The sequence below is a fragment of the Scheffersomyces coipomensis genome (assembly GCF_036884675.1).
Source record: "Scheffersomyces coipomensis strain NRRL Y-17651 chromosome Unknown DFJ63scaffold_3, whole genome shotgun sequence".
Taxonomy (NCBI): domain Eukaryota; kingdom Fungi; phylum Ascomycota; class Pichiomycetes; order Serinales; family Debaryomycetaceae; genus Scheffersomyces; species Scheffersomyces coipomensis.
Window position 1 is genome coordinate 427,753 of NW_027042894.1, and position 22,612 is coordinate 450,364.

Sequence of the window (22,612 nt, forward strand, 5' to 3'; positions counted from 1 at the left end):
TCTCCGTTTATCTCCAGGGAAAATCATGTATTTCCCTATGCAGAAAAATATCCCGTTAGCGCTAGTGCTAAACTGCAAAATTAATGTATATCTACTAAATATAACTATCAAAATCTAAATAACCAAAAAATTAAACCATGACGAACTGAAATTATTCACTGACATCAGAAGGTGCTAACGAAAGAGAAGAGTTGCTTCTGATTAACTGTTCGTCGTTAGTTTCAACAGTTAATCTTAATATCTTCTTTACAATCAATAAAACACAAATGTAAAGAAAACTTAAACAAGCATAGAATACAAAGACAAGTTCTGGGAAACTATGTCTAATTCCAAATCTATACATACTCATAACCATTAAAGTCAGAATGATATTAGCAAAACTTTGTACTAATGAAATAGCTCCAAAAAACTCACCTGTTTTGGAACTTGGGAAAAATTTAAGTAATCCAGCGGTTACAGCTGGTCCTGCTGGGGTAGCAAGACCTACCAATATACAGCCTCCGTATATTTGAGCTGAAGATGTGGCAGCAGCTAAAACTGAATAAGCGATTATGTCAACAACTCTACCCCACATAATCATGAAAAAATCAATTAAATCAAGTTGACGCTTAAGTGGTGTGAGTCCAAAATAACCTTGTAAGATGGTATTAATCATAATTGGAGCTCCAAAAGTTAACATGACCGAAGCACCTACACAGACTATGGTGATAAAATAACCGATCTCCGTTGTTCCCCAGTTAAATCTGAAAATACCATATTGAAGAAGAATTTGACCAAATGCCATATGTGTACTTACAAAAATCGTACCGAATACAATTAAAAGTATAACAACAATACGATATTTGACTATGTTATGTTTACGACTCTGTGGAACGATGCTAGAAGGATAAGCTAACAATGTCAATGGCTTTAATAAGTTAAGTAATCTACCCATTTGTACTAATAATGAAGGTTGTTCGATAGCTCTAAGTCTCTCAGTGACACCCAAAGCTGAAACAGCTACTGAACTTGATCTCGATTTGGATCTTGCCCTTTTTCCCCTCGATTCTGGAACTATAAAGATCGAATAAAGTGATAACATTATTGTAATCAACAACTCGGTCCTTAACGGTATTAATTGACTAGGACCAAACTTAGAATCAATGCCTATGTTTTGAATACTATAGTCAGCTTTATTATTAGGTTCTCCAGAACCACCGAATAAGGTAACAGCCAATCCAGCCACTGCTGGACCGACACCTTGACCAACCATAACAGCAGCCAGAACTAACCCAATACAAAATGTTCTTTGATGTGGTTCGATTACATCTGTCACATATGATTGTGCTAAAGCAATAATAGTCGCCACTCCACCAAATATTGATCCAAGCATTACACAAGCTAGCAATCCAATGAACGGTAATTCAACAGCTTTCATAACTAGAATATAGCTGAGAAGCTTTTGAAGACAATATGCCAGGAAAATAAGTGAAAGAAATGGCTTACGGCCATACTTATCCAGAAGTTCTCCAACCTTTGCAGAGGCTAAAATGGGTAATATACCTCCCAAGATCATTTCATATTGGGAATAAGTTGAAAGTACGATTTGAGCACGAACCGGATCACACACACCGTTTTCCGCTACAGAATTACAACTTAATTGATAAAGCACTAGCTGGAAAGCAGCTGCTCCGACGGTATTCAGCGCAGTGAAAAGGAATATGGCTATACAAATCAGTATCACTGATGGACGTTTGAGCCAATGAAGACTTTTATGGCTTTCAAGTTCTCGTTTCAAATAAAGTGCATCTTCGTCAAGATCTTCATCTTCAACATCGTCAATCACAGCTTCATAAACGTCATTAGCAGCAGTTTCAAGCAAGTATTCACCTTCATCGTTCATAGGAGTGACGAGATGTTCTTGTGCAGACATGATATTGTTGACTTTTGGTTAAGAAGAAGAAGTAAAATTTATGATAGCCATATTTAATTTGATTTGGTATATCATTTATGTACGGCACCAAAATTTGATATCGCAAAACATTCCTCTTTCTACTAACACCGAATTATACAGGTCGCTACCAAAATCAATAAAAAAGAACTATAATAATCACCGTAAATTCAAATATAACAAGACCACAAAGCGATAATAAATACTATCAAATAAATAAGAAATGATCTACATTTCTACGATCTATAACTAACTCTAATGAGAAGAATCATAATTAGCAAACGAGACAGATGAACTACGTCTACGTAATTCATCTTCCCTTGTTGATGTGCTAATGTTCATTATTCTCTTAACCCCAAGGATAAAAACAATGTAGACCAAATTTATACCAGAATAAGCCAAGTATGTAAACTGTGGAGTTCCTTCAGTTATGAAATACTTGAATAATCCCATCATTAATACTGGCATAAACAAACCAAGAAGACTATGCAATAAAGCCATGGCTCCAAAGAATTCACCAGTTTTTGAAGCTGGAAAAAACTTAAGAAGAGAAGCAGTAGCTGCCGGATTTGCTGGTGCTCCTAATGCAAGAATGCAAAAATTCAGGAGGAATTGGGGAGTATTGGTTGAATAAACCATGGCTAAAAAGGCTATAGCATCGCAACCTCTACCAAAGATCAAAGTACTTATATCAACTAAATCAATTTGACGCTTCATAGTTTTAAATTTGAAATATTGTTGAAGTATAACTTTAGTAAGTATTGGACTTAAAAATACCAACACAATAGCAGCACTGGTACTATAAACAGACATGAAATAACCAATTTCTTGTGCACCCCACTGGAATTTTAACATCCCATATTGAACTGTGATTTGACCCATAGATATAATAGTACTGTTACATAAAGCTGCAGCTAAGATCAAAATATAAACAACAAGTCTATTTCTAGTTTCATATTGTTTTTGATTATTTGGGACAGCACTTGATGGATAAGTCAACAAAGCAAGGGGTTTAAACACATTTATATAATGAGATGCTTTCTTCCAAAAACTAGGTGGATGTTGTAAAGCACGAAGTTGTTGGAATGTCTCAATGTCTGAAGCCATTGAGTTTGATCTTGATTTAGATCTTGCCTTTTCACCTCTTGATTCAGGTAAAATAAACACACCATATAATGCCACTAAAATCAAAATTACAAGCTCAATTCTCATGGGATATAATTGTTTCTTCAGGATTTGAATATAAGCTTCAATTGAATTCAAATCAAAGTTGATTCCTTTACCATCATCGGTAGGAATAAGTGAAACCATAAAGCTGGAAAGAATAGGTCCAAGAGCTTGTCCAACTAATAAAGAAGCTGAAACCAAACCAATTGAAAAGGTTCTTTCATGTGGAGCAATTACATCAGTCACATATGATTGAAGCATAGCAACTAATGGAGCCATACCTCCAAATGCTGAACAAATAAAATCAAATATTAAAAGTGCATTAAATGGCAATACATTTGATTTGGTTATCAAAAAATAATTTATCACCTTATGAGTAGCCACTCCAACGAAGATAGTTGCAATAAAAGGCTTTCTTCCAAATCTATCTGATAATTCCCCAAATCTTGATGAAATTATGATTGGTAAGACACCGAGTGCAACCATTTGGAATTGAGAAAAGGTTGAAAATAATAATTGAGCTGCCACAGGATCACAGATTCCATCCTTTGCAACTGAATTACAACTCAATTGATATAATACTACTTGATTTGCAGGACTACCAATTGCAGTTGAGATTGAAAACATGAATAAAGCAACACTAATTTGAATTACTGATGGTCTATATAACCATCCTAAAGTTTTATGTTTTTGAAGTTCTTCTCTGAACCACAATGCATCTTCATCGAGATCTTCATCTTCAACTTCATCCATCACTGCATCATATACATCTTCCACAGCTGATTCTAATAGGTATTCAGCTTGTTCGTTATCCAATTGGTTGGCCCCTGTCATAATGACTATTACCTTGTAAGTAAAACAAAGTCAAAAAGAGAATATCTCAATTTGATCCTTGTAAACTTTAGTAACCTTCCACTTCCACAGTAATTCCAATTCCAAATCAGCTCAGCTCGTCTCCCTTTATCCTTAGTAATGAAATATTCTTGATATTGTGTACGGCTCCATATTCCCTTTTTCTCAGCTTTCCGTATCCGTAAATATTTCCGCTGACCGGATACAAGATAAGATAAAAAAGGCCCCCCCCCCCCCCCACAGCAATCCACAGAAAAAGGATACAAAAGGTGGAAAGGGAAGAAACAATGGTTATGGAATATTGTGAAAGACGTCGTTGCATAGAACAGAAGATGTAATTACATGTAAGATGTGTAAATATAATTAAACAATAAATAGAAAGAAAAACCAATAAAATAACACTTAGTAGAAATAAAATAATAACTCCTTAATTGTGACCAGATCTTAAGTTGAAAACGAAACCACCGAACTACTTCTGCTTAATTCTACTTCTTCTTCAATTGAATCTCTAGTTAAGTGTAAAGATTTCTTAATGTAAAGAAGGATAACGAAATAAATAAAAGATGTAACCAATATTACCAAGAAAATTAACTGTGGTACTCCATTTTGAATCAATGTTTTATATAATGCCATGACGATAAATGGAAGAATTAATGTTGTAAAACTTTCAACCATATGCATGGCACCAAAGAATTCACCAATTTTTGAATTGGGGAAGAATTTAAGTAAGGCTGTTGTTCCTGCTGTATCACCTGCCAGAGCAAAAGTCATAGCAATAACAGCGATAAAGAATTGAGGATTATTAGTAGCGAAGACTAATCCTAAATTTGCAATGGAACTCACGACTCTACCAAACATTATAGACCAAAAATCAACTAAATCAAGTTGATGTTTTAATACTTTGTATCCACACCATTTTTGTAAGATGGTATTATTTAAAAATGGAGTACCAACTATTAAAGCAAAGGAAGTACTAATACTTAATGAAGTTATGAAATAGCTAATTTCTTCAGCTCCCCAGTCAAATCTAAGCATACCGTATTGCACAAATATTGAACCAACGGCGAAAAAGATAGATGAATATAACGTTAAACTTATAATCATTAAAATAACAATCACTCTATATTTCTTTTCCATATGTTTTTTATGAATAGGAATAATACTGGAAGGATAAGTTAATAAAAGTAAAGGTTTGAATAAATTTAAGTAACGGTTCATTTTGGTCCATAATGAAGGTTGTTCTAAAGCACGAAGTTGATTTAAAGCATTGGTATCAATTGTAGCAATAGATGAAGCTCTTGATTTATTAAGAGCTTTTTCACTTCTTGATTCAGGAAGAATAAAAATCGCAGTGAACGATAATAAAGCTAATACACCTAATTCCACTTGCATAGGTAATAATTGCTTTCTCAGAAAAGTAGCATCAGCACCTACTTTTGTTGGACCAATATTTTGCATATTATCAACTTTCACTAATGAAGAAAGAAAAGTTCCACATAATGGACCAACTGCTTGACCAGCCGTTAAAGCAGCGGTGGTATAAGCCATGGCTTGAGTTCTTTTGGTTGCTTCTGCCACATCTGAAACATATGATTGAGCAATGGCTGTTAACGATCCAACCCCACCTACTGCCGAGAATAAAAATTGGAAAACAATAAACGAAGTAAATGGAAACACAGTTGATGTGATAAAAAGATAATAGTTGATTAATTTATGAAGTAAAAGTCCTACCACAATAACAATTATCATTGGTTTTCTACCAAATCTATCTGACATTTCACCAAATTTAGCTGACACTAATAAAGGTAAAATCCCACCTGCAGCAGTTGTATATTGAATTATAGTGGCTAAATATAATTGAGCTTCAACTGGATCACATAAACCATGTTTGGATACGGTATTACAACATAATTGGAAGATAACTACCAAAGCAGAAGCCAGGGACACCAGTAACAGAAATGTAAAAAGGAATAAAATGACATTAATTTGTAAAATAGAAGGACGTTTTGACCAATGAATGGATTTATGTTTAGTTAATTCTTCACTAAACCATAATTCATCTTCACCTAGGTCTTCAGCATCACCTTCGGTTAGGGCTTCTTCATTTACATCTGTTTGTTCGCCATCGTCTTCGTCTTCTTCATCCTCATCAGTGAATCGCCGATAAGCAGTTGCCTCTGATAAGAGTTCGGCTTCTTCTGTGATAATCTCTTCAGGATTGCTGTATGTTGTACTCATATTACTAATAAGATATCGTATGTACCATACACAGGTTCAATTGAATACAACCTACTCAGAAGAAGAAGAAGAACTTAACCATAATCATTAAAACATATTAATCATTAATCAACATAGAATTATGTAACTCAAATTAAGTTTTACTTCCATACATACGGCACCAAAAACTGCAGAAAATTACAAGCGCAATTTAAAGACCTAAAATCTGTTATCTCCAGACACTAAATCGAATTACGATATTTATCACTATAAAATCCCAAACGGGAAATTCTCTCTCTCAGACAGACAAAAAATTAAAAAAGAACAAAAAATCACAAAAAAAACAAAGTCATGTGATCTAGGGCTCCATCCCTTCAGGCAGTGAAAAGCGCGTGACCATTCCATTTCTTAAATTTGTTAACAAAAAACTATCACAAAAGAAGAATATCCTTACCTCAATACATCTTGCATTTTTGTTAGTGGAGCTCTTTATTCCTAACTATCAAAAAATTTTCAATTGTGCACCACAAACGACAGGAAGAAAAAAAAAAAAAGTTAGAAGTTTTTAACTATAAACTAATCTTTCTTCAACTGAAGTTTTAAATCAATCAAAGAAAGGATATTTAATTAAAGATGTCATTACCAGCTTCATTTGACTTAACTCCTGAAGATGCTAAATTATTATTAGCTGCTAACGTTCATTTAGGTTCAAAGAACGTTCAAGTATGTTTTAATTTTCAACCTCGAAATTTTTCATATTCCATATTTTGAAATAAGGGTTCCCATCAATAATATCACAGTGAAAGAACGAAGAATAGAAATCAAATTAGAATGAATTAATGATTAAGAGAATAATGAATTTATCAATTTAATGTAACAAGATCAAAGAAATGTCATAAAGAATAATAGTACCAGACAATTGTAAGATTCCATGAATCAATCAATACAACAAGATCTTGAATTTTTTTTTTCATCCTCCATTAAATCAAATGTACCTCAGTTCAATGAATCAGTTGAAAGAGTAAACTATTTGTAGATCTATAATAGTTTATTACAATCCATCAAGTTAAGCATAATCAATGTGTGACGAAATTTTCAACCCATTAGACCATTTATAAAATACTCAACCACAAATCATACCCTCACTTCCATCCCTCCATCCTACCTTTCACTATTATTGTAAACCTTTTCATTTATGAAATATGAAGTTTTAATCAACTTCTAAAGACTATATATACTAACAAATTTATCTTTTTAGGTTCACAACAAACCATACGTTTACAAAACCAGACCAGATGGTGTTAACGTTATCAACATTGGTAAAACTTGGGAAAAAATTGTTTTAGCCGCTAGAATCATTGCTGCTATCCCAACCCCATCTGATGTTGCTGTTGTTTCATCCAGAACTTTCGGTCAAAGAGCTGTTTTAAAATTCGCTGCTCATACTGGTGCTACTGCCATTGCTGGTAGATTCACTCCAGGTAACTTTACCAATTATATCACTCGTTCTTTCAAAGAACCAAGATTAGTTGTTGTTACTGATCCAAGAACTGATGCTCAAGCCATCAAAGAATCATCTTATGTTAACATTCCAGTTATTGCTTTAACTGATATGGATTCTCCATCTGAATATGTTGATGTTGCTATCCCATGTAATAACAAAGGTAAACACTCTATTGGTTTAATCTGGTGGTTATTAGCTAGAGAAGTTTCTAGATTAAGAGGTATTATTCCAGACAGAACTACTGAATGGTCTGTTATGCCAGATTTATACTTCTACAGAGATCCAGAAGAAATTGAACAAAATGCTTTAGAAGAAAACAAAACTACTGAAGAAACTGAAGAAACCGAAGCTGTTGAAGCTGAAACTGAATGGACTGGTGAAACTGAAGAAGTTGACTGGGCTGACTCTGGTGCTACCCCAGCTGTTGAAGATGCTGCTGCTTCCAACTGGTAATTGTAATTTAGTACATAAAAAAATCTTTTTGTTAATTTGTTCCTTTTCAATCAGTTGTTTTTCATGTTGTCTTTTTCAAAATAATCTAATAGAAAGACTATGAAATGATGCTTGATTTAATTTGAATATTTAAACATTCCATATAAAATTATAATAATAATATAGGAAAAACTCAAACCCAAATATAAAAAAAATCGAATTATAAATGTCATCTATTGTTTCAATTGTACTATCTTCATTCCGTCCATCACATTCATTGATCTAAAGGTGTTTAGGATTCGAATTTCCATTTTTATATTGTCATTCATCTTCTTTATATATATATATACTTTTCGTTCATTTAGGGAATATAAATTTATAATTGTTAGTTCTTTTTATCAACTTCTGTTCTTTTTTTTATAATAACCCATATCATATATAATTTCAATATAAAATAAATGAGTATTCATTCATTTTCTGTATAAATCTAAACTATTACTTGTACATTCATGGTTCTAATAAATGGTTGTGAAAAGTTACCTCTATACTATATATTGGATGTTACCCGGATTTCATACCGTTCCAAACTTTCACTCTCTCATACAAAAGAAAAGTTTTCTTACCTAAAGATGGTATGTAAACCATCCTTTTCTTCTTCTTACTTCTTTAATTTGTTTACCACGGAGAGCGACCTAACAAAATCAAAATAATCCTAGCTGGTGGATTCGCTCGATTGGATCAAGTTGTCTCTGACAACTTTGTGAATTTCAGTCTGTACCGTTGTGAATCCCTTCGTTCTGAAGGGTTTTTCAATACCATGGATAGAATCCATTTTCAGTGCCCCCCTTCTTTTCATGAATATTGCTGAGTCTGGTTCAAAGGTTTTCTTTGAATCATCTTGTCTCATCTATGGTGATATTCGACTTTGGTATTTTGTTTTAAGGATATCTCGTTTTGTTTTAATTATATGTTGGTTCATCCCATATCAATGGACCCGGTTATTCGTGTGCTTACTTTTAATTACAATAGAATTTACACTTCATGCCCGGGTTATATTTTCTTCTATCTTTTAATTTATTTATTGTATATGTATTTATTGATCTGTTTTGTTGTAGATGATATACTATCAATATCTATTGCAGTAGATATAATATACTGTTTGAAGATATGTCATTTTTCTATGTCGTGATAGATATGTCATGTCGCAAACTAAAATTCGACAAATGTCCAAAAACATCAAAAATGATCACAAACGCGTATTTTGGTCTTTGTTTTCTGAAACTGAAAACACAAATTTGCTGAATTTAGACACTGGTTGTCAAAATAGAAGCTAAAGTTTATTTTATAGCCAGGTGCTTCGTTTAGGTCATCGACGAAGGTCTACAAACCAGCTGGATTAGATTCATAATATCAACAACTGCAACTTCAAGTAACTGAAAGCGTGTGAGTACAACCCTACTATCGACTGTTTGTTTACAACTAGTGTATGCCGATCTTCATTTCCCCATAACATTAAAATAATCCTCTATCAATCATGACGATAGGGCAGAAATTCCAAGAATTCATCTATTCATTAACGACTAATGATAAATACTCCGATTATGACTCTCGTAAGTCATTTAATCGTATCAATAAACCAGATTCAGATTCAAATTTATTATATTCCCATCATAATCAATCAACTCAAGCATTAATCATCGATGATAATGAGTTTGAAGGAGGTCAATATTATAATAAGAACACTTTAGATGGAGTTCATGAAGTTAAATTAGCTTGGAGACATATTAAAAACTGGCTAGATAAAAATTCCCCTGATTTATCAAAAACTTTACAAGATAAATGTACAAGTTCTGATTTAAATGATTTTCAAAATGATTTAAAGATTAAATTACCTCAATGTTTAGTTGAGTTTTTTAAATTGACTGATGGTCAATCAAGTATTGGGAATAATGATAATGATATAAGTGGATTAATCTTTGGTTTGAAATTAATGGCATTAGATGAAATTGTTGGTGTTACTGAAAATTGGAGAAAAGTTGCTGAAATCTTAAATAATGAAATGAGTCAATTAAAACAATCAAATAAATTAAGTGAATTAAGTAAATTGACTTTATCTCATTATAATGAAAATCAAGTATCAAAGAAATTCACTACTGGAAGTGAATCATCATCCGCAAAGACTTCTATCGATATAGTAGATACTGTATCAAGATCTTCCACCACTTCAACATCATCTTCTTCAGCTACCACATCAGCTACTACCAGTATTCAGTCTTCTATTGTATTACCTCAACAAAGATGTATCCCACCTGGATCCATTCATGAAACTTTTGCTCATCCAATGTGGATTCCATTAGTTACGGATGAAGTGGGAAATTATATTGGTATTGATTTATCTCCCCCTCCGAATGGTTCAGGTAATTGGGGCCAAGTTATCTTATTTGGAAGAGAATTTGATGTTAAATTCAAAATCGCTGATAATTTTGGTGATTTTTTATTAATCTTTGCTAATGATTTAGAAACGGGTAATTGGGATTTAAAATATAATAAAAGAAATAATGATGCTGATTTATTCGTGGGTGAAGAAGGTGATTTGGTATTCATTGATAAATTAACTAATAAGGAAATACCTTATTTCGATGTCTTGAAAACTAGAGCTATTAAGAAATGGACTGCTTCTTTACAAAACTCCGATAATGTTCCTAAATCTCCTGAAGAGATTAATCTTATTAATCTTTTACATTCAAGTAACGGTTCAATCTTAAACTTACCAAGTAATTATAATTCAATTGATTCATTCATAAATAGCAACCTATCAGTGATTGATAAAATGGAAGAAAATCAAAATAAGAAGGCTCCAAGTCCCAAGAAATCCAACAATGTCCCTTCAAATATCTTGAAGTCAAAGAATATGAATACATCAAGACCTACTGTAAGGAGCCCGTTGGTCAATGAAGTGGTTGACGAAGACGATGACGATGAAGATAGAGAATATGAGGAAGAAGATATCGTGGATGACGATATTCTAAATGAGAATACCGTTCCAGCTCTTGCTAATATCAAAAGGTTCGCTGATGGTAGTAATATTTAATTTATAGATTAAGGGAGGAAGAATAGTATGGTGATTTTAATTGTTTATTTAATGTTTTTGCTTTTTTAATTTTTGATTTTTGATTTATGTGTAATTCTACATTTAGTTCTTTTTTGTATATTATAACTTTGTATTTTAATGGATTATCTATATTGTTTATTATTCACCAAATTATTCTTTGAATGCTAGATTCACTTTCCCATTTGAATTCGTATTTAAAAAATACAACAGTTGTAAGTACGTTAATTAAGTTTAACCATATGAATTCCAAAAAGTGTCTTTCCTTTGATGCTGGTTGAATGAATAATCTGAACACTATCAATGGAACAATATAATATCTTGGTTCAAATAATGGTGATGGAACAATCGTTAATAATATTGATGCTAAGTAAGCAATTATGGTTATAAATGATAATCCAATCTTTTTCGATTCAGATAAAGATTTGATAATGGTATATGTGGAGAAATGATATAGTGGAATACTTATGACTTGACTATATTTATGACTGATTAATCTCTTGAAAATGTAAAAAGTATAATGACGATTATCTGCTAATAAAAATGGATGAACTATAGTGAAATTGTCTATGATATATTTAATAATAAATAATGATAATATATTCAAAATAAGATTAAGTCCATAATTTCTGATGATTGAAAATTTTAAATATTCAATGATGAATCTTTTATGTAACCAAACTGGCCATGTGAACAACACTATAAATACAAAACAATAAAACACTTGAACTAGATGGAAATTAATGGTGTGATTTTCTTTATCACCAAATGTAATACCACCATTAACTTTAAGGAAGATTATGAATAGTATAACGTTGAAAGCAAATGGGATAACATTTATCCAATTTTTAAACAATTGTAATACGAATTTAATTATTCTATTGATAAAGTTAAGTGGATTATTTCTCTTAATTATTATACTTCTATCAATTAAAACTGATAGTATGAAAGCTGACCATATAATGTTTGTCTGTCTAAACCAAAGACTTAAGAATGAAAGTAATGCACTAGAATATGCATTCAAATGGATATGTGGTTTGTTGATCACAAGTGCTAATGATGCGATAATTAGAATGGTTGACCAGATATCAGTATAGAACAAGAAATAATATGTGAACAACAATGGTTGACTGATGATATTCAAGGACCAGAATTGATTATTATATGATCGTTTGAATAGTACCGTTATTATAGGAAGAACGAATATTCCACCAACAAGGTTTAATGATCGTAAAACTGCATAGGTATCCAATTCTTTAAAGGCTAAACCTTGCAACACTTTATCATATGCAAAGCCCAATAAATACAATCCAGGGGGTGTAGTTATCTTGTTATCCCATTCATGAAACTTGTAATCTAAGTATTTCTGACATTGTCTTAAGTGGAATATTTCATCAATAAATGGATCTTTAACAACCTTAGCTACTTCATGTCGAACATAGAAACTGAATACCACAAATACCACAATCGCCAAATATTTTAATCCAAATTGGATGATGGAAGGTCCGGAATTGGCTACCAATAAAGGCATCTGTATGTAGCTTGATTGATTCAATGATATATACTCTTTGAAGAGTTGATCTGATCTAGTTTGATTTTTCGCATAGTTGTCTTTTGGTAGGAAAAAATCAAAAGTGCTATGGTTGAAGATGTTGCAAATAACCTTAAAAGTGGCTATTTCTACTACAACCACACCACCACGATTGAATATCATCTTACAAACAATCCAGTTGAGAATACTTGGTATTAATTAGATTGATTGATTGTCTTAATTGATGGAAGTCGGAAAATTAGGTTGAATTTTAGATTTTTAATTATTTTAAACAATTTGTTGCCAAAATTAAACTTTTGAAAGAAATATAGTTAATCTATCTAATATTTTAAAGTAAACTTCAATGGAATTGGGCAATAGATTTATTCCAAGCTCAAACTCATCACTGGCTTACAGAAATAGTGATGGTGAAAGTAGTAGAACTGTATCTCCAGTTCAAAATGATGCTGCAAATATTTCAATAAGAGATGATTCATTTTTCAGCTTTAACAATTCATATATTGCAAATGAACTTATCCTGCCTTCTAATGATTCATCAGCATCTAATTCTCCAAAGTCAAATAATCTTTCTCCTTCCAATTCCTTTCAGGAAAGTATTGCTGACGCTCTAGGATTTAATAGTAATGGGAAAGTTTTCCAATTCGAGCCGTCACCTAAAAGTAAGAGTCCTCCAAGAAACAAGTCTAAATCAAAATCAAATGGTCCTGGTCAACAACAGCAACCAAACACACCTTCAAAGAATGAAATGAAACTTATAGCCCATGCAAAACCAAAATTTAAACGCTCTTCTAAGGTCAAGCTTTCTAAAGTTACAGTTGCAACTGATATTTTACAAGCGCCAGGATTAAGAAATGACTTTTATTCAAATCTAGTTAGCTGGTCTAAAAAGACAAACAAAATAGCAGTGGGTTTAGGTGTAAATTCTTATTTATGGGGTATTGATAATCATGTGGAACAAATTCACTTAGATGCCTTATCTTTGGTTACTGCAGTCTCTTGCTCAAGAGATGATTATATTGTTATTGCAAATTCCAGAGGTATGATCTCTCTCATTGAACAACCAAAGAATATAGTTTTAGCTGTTTACACTTTACAAAACAAATGTGTTTTCTGCTTTGAATGGTTTTCAAAATCAAATAGATTTATAGCAGGAAACGAAGTTGGAGAAGTTCATATTTTTGAAATTGTGTATGGTCAAACTAGATATGAATTGGTTGAAGTGGCCTGTTTTAAAAGTCACCAACAACAAATATGTGGTAAGTTATTATTTTATTTTAAACAAAAAATGATTAAATTTTAATTCTAACAAATCACCATCTTTCTAGGCTTAGCGTTAAGTATGGATAACACTCGTCTTGCCGTGGGTGCAAATGATAATAGTTGCTCTTTGTGGGATATAAAAAACTTAGAAACAATATCCTTAATGTTTGTCCTCCCTCATAATGCTGCTGTTAAAGCCATTGCCTTTTGTCCTTGGACAAACTCTCTTTTAGCAACAGGTGGAGGGAGTAAAGATAGAAAAATAAGATTTTGGCATACTTCTAGCGGTACTAAGCTAAATGAAATTCCTACTCATGGTCAAGTTACATCCTTAATTTGGTCTAGATACAAAAAGGAAATAGCAGCTACTTTTGGATTTGGAGCGGATAGTACAAGCTCATTGTTATGTGTCTACTCTTATCCTTCTATGAAACCGTTGGTCGAGGTCCCATCAGTTCCTAATTTAAGAATTCTTAGTTCTTCAAGCAGTCCAGATTGGAGTTCTGTTTGTGTTGCAGCCAATGATTCTACAGTGAGAATTTACAAATTGTGGGAGAAAACTCACGATATTGGAATAACAATGGAATTAAAAGGTTCTGGAACCTATGGAAGTTCATTAATTGAATATCAAGAAGGTATTGGTTCCATAAATGATTCAGTTAGATAACATTGGTCTATAGTGTACCCTCAACGTGTGTCAAACTAAATGAGACCGAAAATATGTCAAAGACACAATTGAAATTTGACATAAGGGCGACGCTAAAAAAGGAGACAGATCATTTAATTTCAGGGCCACTGCCTACTTTCTTACCTCAAGCAGCAAATTAATTTAAAATTCGTTAAATCCTTAAATTTTATTCGACTATCTTTTTCGTTTCTTTAAGAACTATATCATTAAGAGATGTCAGCTCCATTAATCAATCGTTCCTTGACAACCATCAAGACGGAACTTGAATTCTTAAAGGATTCCGATGTTATCACCGAAGGCTTATACGAAAAGTTACTCCAATCAATTCCATCTAAATATCAAAAGGATCAAGAACCATGGGGTGTTGATAAATTAGGTTTATCAAATGGATCAAATGAACCAACTCGTCTGGAAACTGATAAATTATCAGAAAAGTTATCACAAACTACTATTGCACCACCTGCTTACCCACCAGCTCCAAACCCTGAAAAGATCCTTACTTATTGTAGAGTCATATATGATTTCCAAGCTCAACAAAAGGAAGATTTAGAATTAAAGAAAGGTGAAAAAGTTATTGTGACTGAACACTTATCGGCTGATTGGTGGAAAGGTTATAGAAAAGGCTCCGATCCAGAAAAGGGTACTGGTGTCTTCCCTTCCAATTATGTTACTATAATTTCGGAGCAAGAATATAATTCTAATAATGATGTTCGTAATGCTGCTCCAGTACCATCACCACAACCACTTTCACAACAACCATCATATGGTGGCTATGCTCAATATCCTCCACAACCTACTAATTACTATCCTCCACAACAATACCAACAACCACCTACACCAGAACAACTGCAACAGCAACCACAACCACAACCACAACATCATACTTCTGATCAATTCAAGAAATTCGGAAGTAAATTAGGTAATGCTGCCATTTTTGGTGCTGGTGCCACTATTGGTTCTGATCTTATCAACTCGATTTTTTAAAGAAGTCGTTGGTTATATAAAGAACACATTGATGATAAAATAATGATAAGATACTTATATAGGAATGTGTTTAGTGTTACAACTTGTTTGATTGAAATATAAACTAATTTTTGCTTTTATTTTTGACTTCGATTTTTCTATTTACAATTTAATTTTAAAGTTATGTACTTATTTACGTGAATCAGTAACGGTATTTAATAATAAAGTATCGTTATCTAATAAGATTCTGTTTGGAGAATTGGCTAAAATAGTAGCAATTTCTTTAGCAGTATCTAATCTCTTTAATTCAACATAATCTTTAGATTTCTTAATGGCTTCACCAATCAATTCAGCTGATTTAGCTTCACCAGAAGCTTTAACCACCAATTGTTGTTTTTCTTGAATGGCTTTATCAACTACGAAAGCTGCTCTTTGAGCATCTTGTTGAGCAATTTGTTTTGCTTCAACAGCAGCACTGAATTCTGGGGAGAAAGTCATGAAAGTTAATGAAACATCATCTAATAAGATATTGAATTTGGAAGCACGACGTATTAAGTTTTCTTTCACTAATCTGGAAACCTTTTCTCTTTGAGTGATTAATTGAGATGCATTAAATTGAGCAACCACTGATTTTAAAACTTCATTAACAATTGAAGGTAAGACTTTTTCATCATAGTCACTACCTAAAGTTCTGTAAATATTTGGTAATTGACCAACATCTGGTTTGAATAAGACTCTGCATGTTATATTAACCATTTGTAAATCCTTAGTACCAGTTAAAGAAGCAACGTTTCTTGGTTTGGCTCTGACATCATAAACAATTGGTCTTTGGAACCATGGGATCACGAAATGGGTACCTTCTGGATAAATATTTGGTTGAACACCTCCAACACGAGAGTATATTATAGCTCTTTGACCACCATCAACGTTGAATAAAGCATTTTGAGCAAGGACTGAAACACCTCCAAGTAATAAAAGACCTCCAATACCGGTGAAAATTCCAAATGGTGATCTTGGAGCTCCTTGACCACTACCACGAGCTTGAGCAGCACGACGTCTTAATTCATTGGATATATTCTTCCAATTTTGATCACTCATCTTTAATTGTATATAGTTTTGATATACCCTTTCAATTGAATTAGTTGCCTTCAAATAGTGGAAAGTTAACCCTCACAAAAAAAATGATGTGAACTCGCCATTGGAATTGTCGTTATTCTCGTATTTTGCGACATTACACATTTTTACAACTTTGCTTATATATATCCATTTTTATTACCTATTTACCCTAAACTTATGAAGGAACTCCTTCAAATGCATTTTTTTCATTATATTCTTGGACCACATGCTTCCAATACCGTTTTCTGTTTGTTTGTATGGGATGAACTCTGAAAATCTTCTCTATAAAAATCAATAGCAATACAATAACAGCAACTACAAAACTGGGTGCAATTAATCTCACTAATTTGGCTTCACTGACCGTCTTTTGATATGGACAGTCCGCATAAGGACCTCCTGAAACGAAACAACCCGATACTGTGATATCATTAAGATCAATCCAAACCGGATAAGTGCCGTTTTGTCTTTGTATTGCACTTCGTAACGACAACTGTTCTATACTCAGTCTTGGTAACAGGAGGATATACCCGTCAGGACATGCTCCATCCTTATAGGCATCAAAATATTCTTTTTTTTCATCCCTACTGATTATCCAATCATTTGGAGAATTTGTATTCTGACATGCATATTGATAAGTTTTATAGCAATTGGCTACTGCCCAACCTTCAGCGTCGAGAGTAACACACTTGTAAGCTTCTTGTGATCCAGAGAGGTCTTGAGTAAAGTTAGTTAATACAGTAGCATTCACTGAAGAATTGTATGAAGATGGTTCACCTGGAGCCCACGACCAAAAACTGAGAGGAGCAAATTCATTTGCAATATCAGGAATTTGATCTGACTCTCCAGTACCTAAATTATAGTATGATGAATTTAGAATAGGGGCAATTCCGCATTGCATATAGTCCCTGAAAGTATCATTTGAAAATCCATTATCTGGATTATCTATAACATATCTGAAATGGGTATTTAATGAAAGATCATTAAAGAAAATCACATTTTCAGTATCATTAAGGTCCATTGATGGTAGACTCCCACATTGTTCAAGTATCAGATCCTCATTAGCAACAAGTGTTGTATTTAAATTGGTGCCCAGAAAGAAAATCATTGATGTGTCTTCTGTAGATAAGATATACTTTCGAGTGGTATTGGCAAGATTGTTTGCAATAACATTAAACATAACTCTTTTGAAATCTGTAAGTAAGACAGTACTTAATGATGGTAGAGTTTGAGATGAACTATTATAAAAGTTCAGATATTGATTTTGTTGTAAGTTGGCCTCATAACTTTCTAAATCAGTTGGACTGAAAATGTAAGTATTTAAACTTCCTATCGTTGCATTCAAGGATGTGTTTCCCAAGTTATTTAATATTGAGTTGGTATAAAGTGTAGTATTTGTCATTCCCGCTGTTATGGAATTTAACGTGAATAACATTTGAACAAGATCAACATCCATATTGGTATTGGTCTCTATGATAAACGTATACAACACTTGCATTAAGTCGGATATACTAGCAGATGGTTCACATTTGTATTGAATCCCACCCCATATTACTGTTTGAGCTGAGTTAACATCAGTTATATTACTTGGGAAAGGAGCAGGACATAATTGCCATTTCCCTGTAAATTCATTCCAGTATAAATCTAACATAAATGTTTTTATTCCTACCGTCAACAACGTATAGAATTCATTTACTGAGTCTGTCACATAACCATCGATGTCGAATAATAACGAGTTTAACGATACACCAGGATTAGTCAATTGATCAATTGGAATTGGTTTCGATACATCACGTTGTGTTCTGAGTGCTATTTCCATCTGAGTACTTATATTCGGCCAATTTTGAAGGGCAACGATAAGGTTCGACCATATTAGCAACGATATTACCAATGTGAATGGAAATGGTCTCATGTTTGATGCATATTATCCTTGTTACTTATCTGTTTAGGCTAGGGATAACAATCATTAAAATTCATGTTTGATATTTGGATTTTTTGGTGATGGTTTGGGTCGCACCCACAAAATCAAAACTTGATTAAATCTATAAACATCAAAACACGGTTAGGTGAAATTTAATCATTGAGTTGGGAACAATTACTTTCGTTTAATGATATAATGACCTCGATCGATAGTAGTATTAATGCTATAGATAAGGTGCTCGAAGGACTTAATGCCAACCAAAGAAAAGCAGTAACTGCACCTTCCAATGCTAGGTTGCAAATCATAGCTGGACCAGGTACGGGTAAAACTAAGGTCTTAACATCAAGAGTTGCTTACCTTTTGTTAAATGAACACATAAATCCTCAACATATAATCGTCACTACGTTCACCAAGAAAGCAGCTTTAGAAATGATGGAACGGTTGGAGAAAAATCTTGTTGGACAATCGGTAGATTTATCAAAGTTATTAATTGGAACTTTTCATAGTATTTGTTACAGAATAATTAAAATCTATGGGAAGAAAATAGGCATTGAGGATTATCATATCGCAGACGAAAGAGATTCTAATCAAATATTAAAAGAAGTGATGGAAAACTTAAGTGATAATGATCGAGACTTGTTAGCTGGAGTGCCAGAAGATGAAAAGCTCCCTCTTCAAAATCCAAGAGGAGGAGCTGATCAGAAATTCGATATAAAGAAAGTAAAAAGGCAAATTTCTAAGCTTAAATCGTCTGGAGTTTCTTATGATAATTATGCGTCCATGAATGATTCCAATAGGGTGGTATCCTTATTTTATAGACTTTATCAAACCAAATTAGAAGAGAATTCATTACTTGATTTTGACGATTGTTTATTCAAGTGTTTAGACTTGATTACTTCCCATCCCGTTTTAAATTTCGTTCAACATGTATTAGTCGATGAATTCCAAGATTCTAATGAAATACAATTACAATTGATGTATAACTTTGCTAGAGGACATCCCACCATTCCCAAACTTCAAAATAATGTTACCATAGTTGGAGATCCTGATCAGAGTATTTATGGGTTCAGAGATGCTCAAGCAATCAACTTTGAAAAGATGAATTCATATTATAAGCAGAAATATGGTAAGCTGTGTGAAATAATCCATTTAGTGGAAAATTATCGATCTACGTCTGATATTTTAAGTCTATCAGAAACTGTTATGAGACAACAGCAAACTAGAACTCAAAAGAGTTTAAAATCACAACATACTACAACTTTTAAGCCAGTCTATAAGAATTTAAATTCACTGGAAGAAGAAGCTCTATGGATCAGTTATCATATACAGCACTTATTGGCCTTACCTGATTCCCCTTTGAAATATTCCGATTTCTCAATTCTCGTTAGGGCAGCATATCAAACCAGAGTCATTGAGAATGAATTAGTGAAGAAACGAATACCCTATCACATGATTAGAGGTAGGGCTTTCTGGGAAAGATCAGAAGTAATTGCTATTCTCGATTATTTACGGGTTATAGCTCATGATAATGATAGAATTGCATTTATAAGATCATTGAATTTTCCTAAGCGAGGATTTGGACCTAAGACTTTAGAGTCACTTCTGCAGGTTTCAGCAAAGGAAGCTGCAACTAGTGGTATAAGTATCTATGAAACGTTGAAAGGAGTTTTATCTGGAGAAATTAGTGGTGTGAAGTTGAATTCTAAGAACAAAAGTAGTTTGAAAGACTATTTGGGCTTTTTGGAACAATCAAGAGAAATGCTTGCAAATTTAGATACTTATTTAAATGGTGAAGTGATTGAATATGAGAAAAAGTCAGACTTGCTAGCAAAGTTCTTTAAATTTGTATTTGAAAAATCAGGTCTTGCAAAAGAGTATGTCGATGAAGATAATCAAACTCTTAATGTGATGGAAGTTGAAAAGCAATTTCGTGAATTCACTCCTCAAGAAGTAGATCTTCCATTATTCATTGGTGGAACAGAAGATGATATCGCTGAGACAAAACCAAACTTCTTATCTAGCTTTATCCAATCAATTGGCTTATATGAAGCTGACGCGGCCGCATCTGAAACGGATAAGTCCAAAGGAAAAGTTTCAGTCTCCACTATCCATGGATCTAAGGGTTTAGAATGGAATGTGGTATTCGTGCCTGGATTGTCTGAAGGTTTATTACCTGCCGGTTTTGCAATTGCACAAGGTGGAGAAGAACTTGTGGATGAAGAGAGAAGATGTTTTTATGTGGCTACTACAAGAGCAAAATCTCTTTTATATTTATCATCATATACTACTTCAGCAGGAAATTTTTACGGAAGATCAATTGATAAAGTTTCACGTTTTATAGAGAAATTGAATAATCACCAATTACTTGGAACAGTTCAAGAAGCGTTTAAAGATTGGAATTCATTAATGAAATTATATCAAATCTTAGATAAGAATCCAATACCTGTCCCAGATAAAAAGCAGTTTTGTATTGATACATTCAATAGTTTATTGAAATCAAGAATCGATATCTACATGCAGGGGATTCCGCTTTCGATTAAACAAGGTGATTTTGTGGCTGGTGCCAATATAAATACCTATTCTAATACTAATATGATGCTGTCTGGTATGGGATTTTCAAGTGCTAAGCTTGATATGAATATTCCTAAGCGATCAGTTGGACTTTGGAAGCGACAAGTTAAACCCAAGCATTCCCCTAACACTACTACCACTAGCAATAATTTACAATTCAAACCACCCATGATGAATAAAGCACCTGTTTGTAATAGACAATTTGCGCCGCCTACTGTCCAAGGCGTTAATATGAATATTAAAAAGTCGATCAATAATAAAGCACCACCATACATTCCTGATAGACGAAAGAAATGATCATAGTTGTTCGATCTATGTATAGATTTAATTTCATCATTAATTTATATTCACAGTTGTACTTTTTTAGATTTATTTATCTCTAGATAACTTAATTAATTATTTAGTAATAGTAAAATTCCAAGGGAAACTTAAATGAACCTTTTTATCATCATCAACTAATTTTGTAATAGCGGAATAATCACCTCTAGCTAAGAATCCAGATGGAGCTTCAACGGCATCGAAATTAGATTCATAATATGGTTTTTCAACTGTATTTGGGGCATAAGAACCTAATGGTTCTTCCATTTTATCAACTCTAATACCTGTTTTCTTAATAGAATGAAGATATTTCAAACCAGTAATAATTTCACCTTGGATTCTGAATCTTAAAACTAATTGATATACTGATTTTTCCTTAATATTGAATTTAATATCTTTACTGACAGTGTTACCCTTAGCATCTTCTAAATTAAAGAAGATAGGTTTAAGATCATTTGATTCAGGAAATTCTAAACCTATTTCCACAAGAACAACAGTTCTATTGTCACCAGCCTTAACAGGATAAGGAGTTGAATTAGCAGATAATCCTAATGATGCTTTCCATTTGGCTAAACTTTCATCTTCAGCATCTAATTTGGTATATTCATCCACTGTTTTCTTTTCCCCCACAACGTAACCTTCTACAGTTTCTGGAACTAAATCGTCATCAAAGTTATCAGCCATATTTCCAATAATATTTGTTACTTGAATCTTGGTTCTATCTATTACAAAATCCAATTGATCTAAAGTCAAGTTGTCGATATTCAGACACGTCTATTTTAAAGTCTATTTTTAAACTCACATTAAAACTCAAAACTGCTCGTCTCACCATTTTCTGATTTTGTGTACAAATTAACTTCTCGTTTATTCTATGTCATTTATACACTTATAATTATACAAATATCTACTGATCTTATAGAGGGAATATGACTTTGAGAGTAGACTATCCCTCTTGTTTCTTATCTTGTCCTATGTGTGTGTGTTCTTTTTTTTTTGGCATTACATGCTATGTTTA

At 32.9% G+C, this 22,612-nt stretch overlaps 12 protein-coding genes across 12 annotated transcripts; 5 read left to right on the forward strand and 7 right to left on the reverse strand. All coding sequences in view use genetic code 12, as the record gives it.

Annotated features, from left to right (window-relative positions):
* Positions 1-5: 5 nt before the first annotated feature.
* DFJ63DRAFT_103122 (multidrug efflux protein) lies at positions 6-2,048 on the reverse strand. Its single transcript, XM_064903160.1, has one exon. It carries the CDS (start codon positions 1,910-1,912, stop codon positions 152-154), a length of 1,761 nt encoding a protein of 586 aa, XP_064762391.1. The 5' UTR covers positions 1,913-2,048; the 3' UTR covers positions 6-151.
* Positions 2,049-4,177, reverse strand: DFJ63DRAFT_103121 (multidrug efflux protein). The gene has a single exon (XM_064903159.1). It carries the CDS (start codon positions 3,929-3,931, stop codon positions 2,186-2,188), a length of 1,746 nt encoding a protein of 581 aa, XP_064762392.1. The 5' UTR covers positions 3,932-4,177; the 3' UTR covers positions 2,049-2,185.
* Positions 4,178-4,393: 216 nt separating this feature from the next.
* On the reverse strand, positions 4,394-6,187 carry DFJ63DRAFT_312391 (major facilitator superfamily domain-containing protein; the record flags this gene model as incomplete). The annotated part of the gene is made up of 1 exon (XM_064905961.1): positions 4,394-6,187. One exon carries the CDS (start codon positions 6,185-6,187, stop codon positions 4,394-4,396), a length of 1,794 nt encoding a protein of 597 aa, XP_064762393.1.
* Positions 6,188-6,648: 461 nt separating this feature from the next.
* Positions 6,649-8,572, forward strand: YST1 (40S ribosomal protein uS2). Its single transcript, XM_064906916.1, has 2 exons — positions 6,649-6,889; positions 7,425-8,572. Exons 1-2 carry the CDS (start codon positions 6,800-6,802, stop codon positions 8,121-8,123), a joined length of 789 nt encoding a protein of 262 aa, XP_064762394.1. The 5' UTR covers positions 6,649-6,799; the 3' UTR covers positions 8,124-8,572.
* Positions 8,573-9,464: 892 nt separating this feature from the next.
* Positions 9,465-11,275, forward strand: SMI1B (Smi1bp). The gene has a single exon (XM_064903161.1). The coding sequence runs from the start codon at positions 9,637-9,639 to the stop codon at positions 11,191-11,193; it is 1,557 nt and encodes a 518-aa protein (XP_064762395.1). The 5' UTR covers positions 9,465-9,636; the 3' UTR covers positions 11,194-11,275.
* Positions 11,276-11,356: 81 nt separating this feature from the next.
* On the reverse strand, positions 11,357-12,742 carry DIE2 (dolichyl-P-Glc:Glc(2)Man(9)GlcNAc(2)-PP-dolichol alpha-1,2- glucosyltransferase; the record flags this gene model as incomplete). The annotated part of the gene is made up of 1 exon (XM_064908064.1): positions 11,357-12,742. One exon carries the CDS (start codon positions 12,740-12,742, stop codon positions 11,357-11,359), a length of 1,386 nt encoding a protein of 461 aa, XP_064762396.1.
* Positions 12,743-13,016: 274 nt separating this feature from the next.
* On the forward strand, positions 13,017-14,807 carry DFJ63DRAFT_103197 (uncharacterized protein). Its single transcript, XM_064903162.1, has 2 exons — positions 13,017-14,019; positions 14,089-14,807. The coding sequence occupies exons 1-2, from the start codon at positions 13,107-13,109 to the stop codon at positions 14,688-14,690; spliced, it is 1,515 nt and encodes a 504-aa protein (XP_064762397.1). The 5' UTR covers positions 13,017-13,106; the 3' UTR covers positions 14,691-14,807.
* On the forward strand, positions 14,494-15,779 carry PIN3 (Pin3p). Its single transcript, XM_064903166.1, has one exon. The coding sequence runs from the start codon at positions 14,925-14,927 to the stop codon at positions 15,693-15,695; it is 771 nt and encodes a 256-aa protein (XP_064762398.1). The 5' UTR covers positions 14,494-14,924; the 3' UTR covers positions 15,696-15,779.
* Positions 15,748-16,869, reverse strand: PHB2 (prohibitin subunit). Its single transcript, XM_064903163.1, has one exon. It carries the CDS (start codon positions 16,770-16,772, stop codon positions 15,864-15,866), a length of 909 nt encoding a protein of 302 aa, XP_064762399.1. The 5' UTR covers positions 16,773-16,869; the 3' UTR covers positions 15,748-15,863.
* On the reverse strand, positions 16,754-18,801 carry DFJ63DRAFT_103315 (uncharacterized protein). Its single transcript, XM_064903167.1, has one exon. It carries the CDS (start codon positions 18,697-18,699, stop codon positions 16,966-16,968), a length of 1,734 nt encoding a protein of 577 aa, XP_064762400.1. The 5' UTR covers positions 18,700-18,801; the 3' UTR covers positions 16,754-16,965.
* Positions 18,802-21,626, forward strand: DFJ63DRAFT_103201 (DNA helicase). Its single transcript, XM_064903164.1, has one exon. It carries the CDS (start codon positions 18,904-18,906, stop codon positions 21,574-21,576), a length of 2,673 nt encoding a protein of 890 aa, XP_064762401.1. The 5' UTR covers positions 18,802-18,903; the 3' UTR covers positions 21,577-21,626.
* Positions 21,626-22,534, reverse strand: RDI1 (Rdi1p). Its single transcript, XM_064903169.1, has one exon. The coding sequence runs from the start codon at positions 22,279-22,281 to the stop codon at positions 21,676-21,678; it is 606 nt and encodes a 201-aa protein (XP_064762402.1). The 5' UTR covers positions 22,282-22,534; the 3' UTR covers positions 21,626-21,675.
* Positions 22,535-22,612: the final 78 nt, after the last annotated feature.